The sequence below is a fragment of the Zea mays genome, chromosome 8 (genome assembly GCF_902167145.1).
Source record: "Zea mays cultivar B73 chromosome 8, Zm-B73-REFERENCE-NAM-5.0, whole genome shotgun sequence".
NCBI lineage: Eukaryota > Viridiplantae > Streptophyta > Magnoliopsida > Poales > Poaceae > Zea > Zea mays.
This window is the reverse complement of record NC_050103.1, coordinates 180,426,651-180,428,279: the sequence shown is the minus strand read 5'-3', so window position 1 is coordinate 180,428,279 and position 1,629 is coordinate 180,426,651. Positions and strand designations below refer to the sequence as shown.

At 59.0% G+C, this 1,629-nt stretch overlaps 1 protein-coding gene across 1 annotated transcript; it reads left to right on the top strand.

The window, feature by feature from the left end:
- Window positions 1-238: 238 nt before the first annotated feature.
- On the top strand, window positions 239-1,315 carry LOC100281917 (RING-H2 finger protein ATL2K). The gene has a single exon (NM_001154836.2). It carries the CDS (start codon window positions 411-413, stop codon window positions 1,122-1,124), a length of 714 nt encoding a protein of 237 aa, NP_001148308.2. The 5' UTR covers window positions 239-410; the 3' UTR covers window positions 1,125-1,315.
- The last annotated feature ends 314 nt before the right edge of the window (window positions 1,316-1,629 follow it).

Below are 1,629 nucleotides of genomic sequence, written 5' to 3'. Positions count from 1 at the left end.
CAGCATCGCTTTCAGGCACCGAACGTCGCCCCACCATTGCACACATGACATGAGTTGACAGACATCCGAAGCTGCCGCGCTGTGCTGCCTGCCCACTACGCACCGCCCATGCCCAGGCAGGCCCCAGTCTGAAACCTATGTGCCAAAGCAAACCATTAGCGGCGCGCGGACGCTGCTCTGCTGCTTAAGCTTATTATAAAAGCAGGCGGGGGGTGCTGCTGCCAACCCCGCCCACCAAACCGCGCCACCCATTGTTGTCGCTTCTCACTTCTCACTCACCAACCAACCCAACCGAGCAACTTGGCTCGTACCGTACGTACTACCTGCTCCGACACGCCGAGGAGCTAGAGAGGACCGCGCGCGTGCTGCTGACCTGCGGGAGCTAGGACAGACACGATACGACAGATACCATGTCGACGACGACGACGAAGGCGAGCGACCCGGGGTCCGCGTGGTTCGGCAGCGGTGCACGGACCCGGTCGGCGGCGGGGATAAGCCACAACGCGCGGCTCGTCACCACCGCGGTCGCCGCGTTCGTGTCCGTGCTCGGCCTCGCCCTCTTCCTCCACCTCTACGTCTGCCACGTGCGCCGCCGCAACCGCCGCCGCGCGGCGGCAGTGCTGCCGACGACCACGGCCGCCGCGGCGGCGGCGGCGGCCCCGAAGCGCGGGCTGGATCCCGCGGCCGTCGCGGCGCTGCCGACCGTCCTCTACAGGGACGCGGGCGGCGCCGACGATGGCGCCGAGTGCACCATCTGCCTCGGCGCCGTGCAGGAAGGCGAGCTGGTGCGGGCGCTCCCGGCCTGCGGCCACGTGTTCCACGTCCCCTGCGTCGACACCTGGTTCGCGTCCAGCTCGTCGTGCCCGGTCTGCCGCGCCGAGGTCGAGCCGCCGCCGCCGCCGGCACTGAGCTCATCGGCTCTGTTCGTGCAGGCGGAGAAGGTGGTGCAGGACGCCGTCAAGGAGGAGGCCGGCAGCTCCACGCCGGAGAGGGGGATCGGTGCCTGCGCGTCGCTGATGAAGATGCTCAGCAGGGAGAGGCCGGCGCCGCGGAGGCCACACGCCGACGCCGGGGACTTGGACGACTTGGAACGGCAGCAGCATTCTGTTGCCGTCAATAATTAGCCTATTGTTTTTTATTAGAAAAAAAAGGAAAGAAAGGCGGCCTTTTTAGTCTGGTCGTTCTCCACATCATTTGTATATCCCGCATTTGCGTGAGTGGTGCAGTAGTAAGACAGGTCTGTGACTGTGAGCTCTTGACTTTTTTTGATGAATGTAAGAGCCCATTTCAAAAGAATTGGTATGGTTCGAATCTCTACAATTTAGTTCAAATTTGAACTCAATCCCTTTTTTTTGTCCACTATATATTTCGCTCGAGTTTCGCTGCTTAATTAGCAGGCTGCAAGGCATGGATGCGAAGCTTCAAGTTTTTTGTCCTACACCTTTGCTGTGTGAAAAAAAAAGATATGTGAAAGTGAAACCATGGAGTGGATAAAGCTATGTGACAATAAAGTTAAAGCAATGTGGCCCATACTAGAGTATGTGCTGTATATATATAGTTCCAAAATTTCGACGCATATTTGTAGACCCCGAATGGAGACATTAAAAAGAGTCTAGGCCGTATAATGAC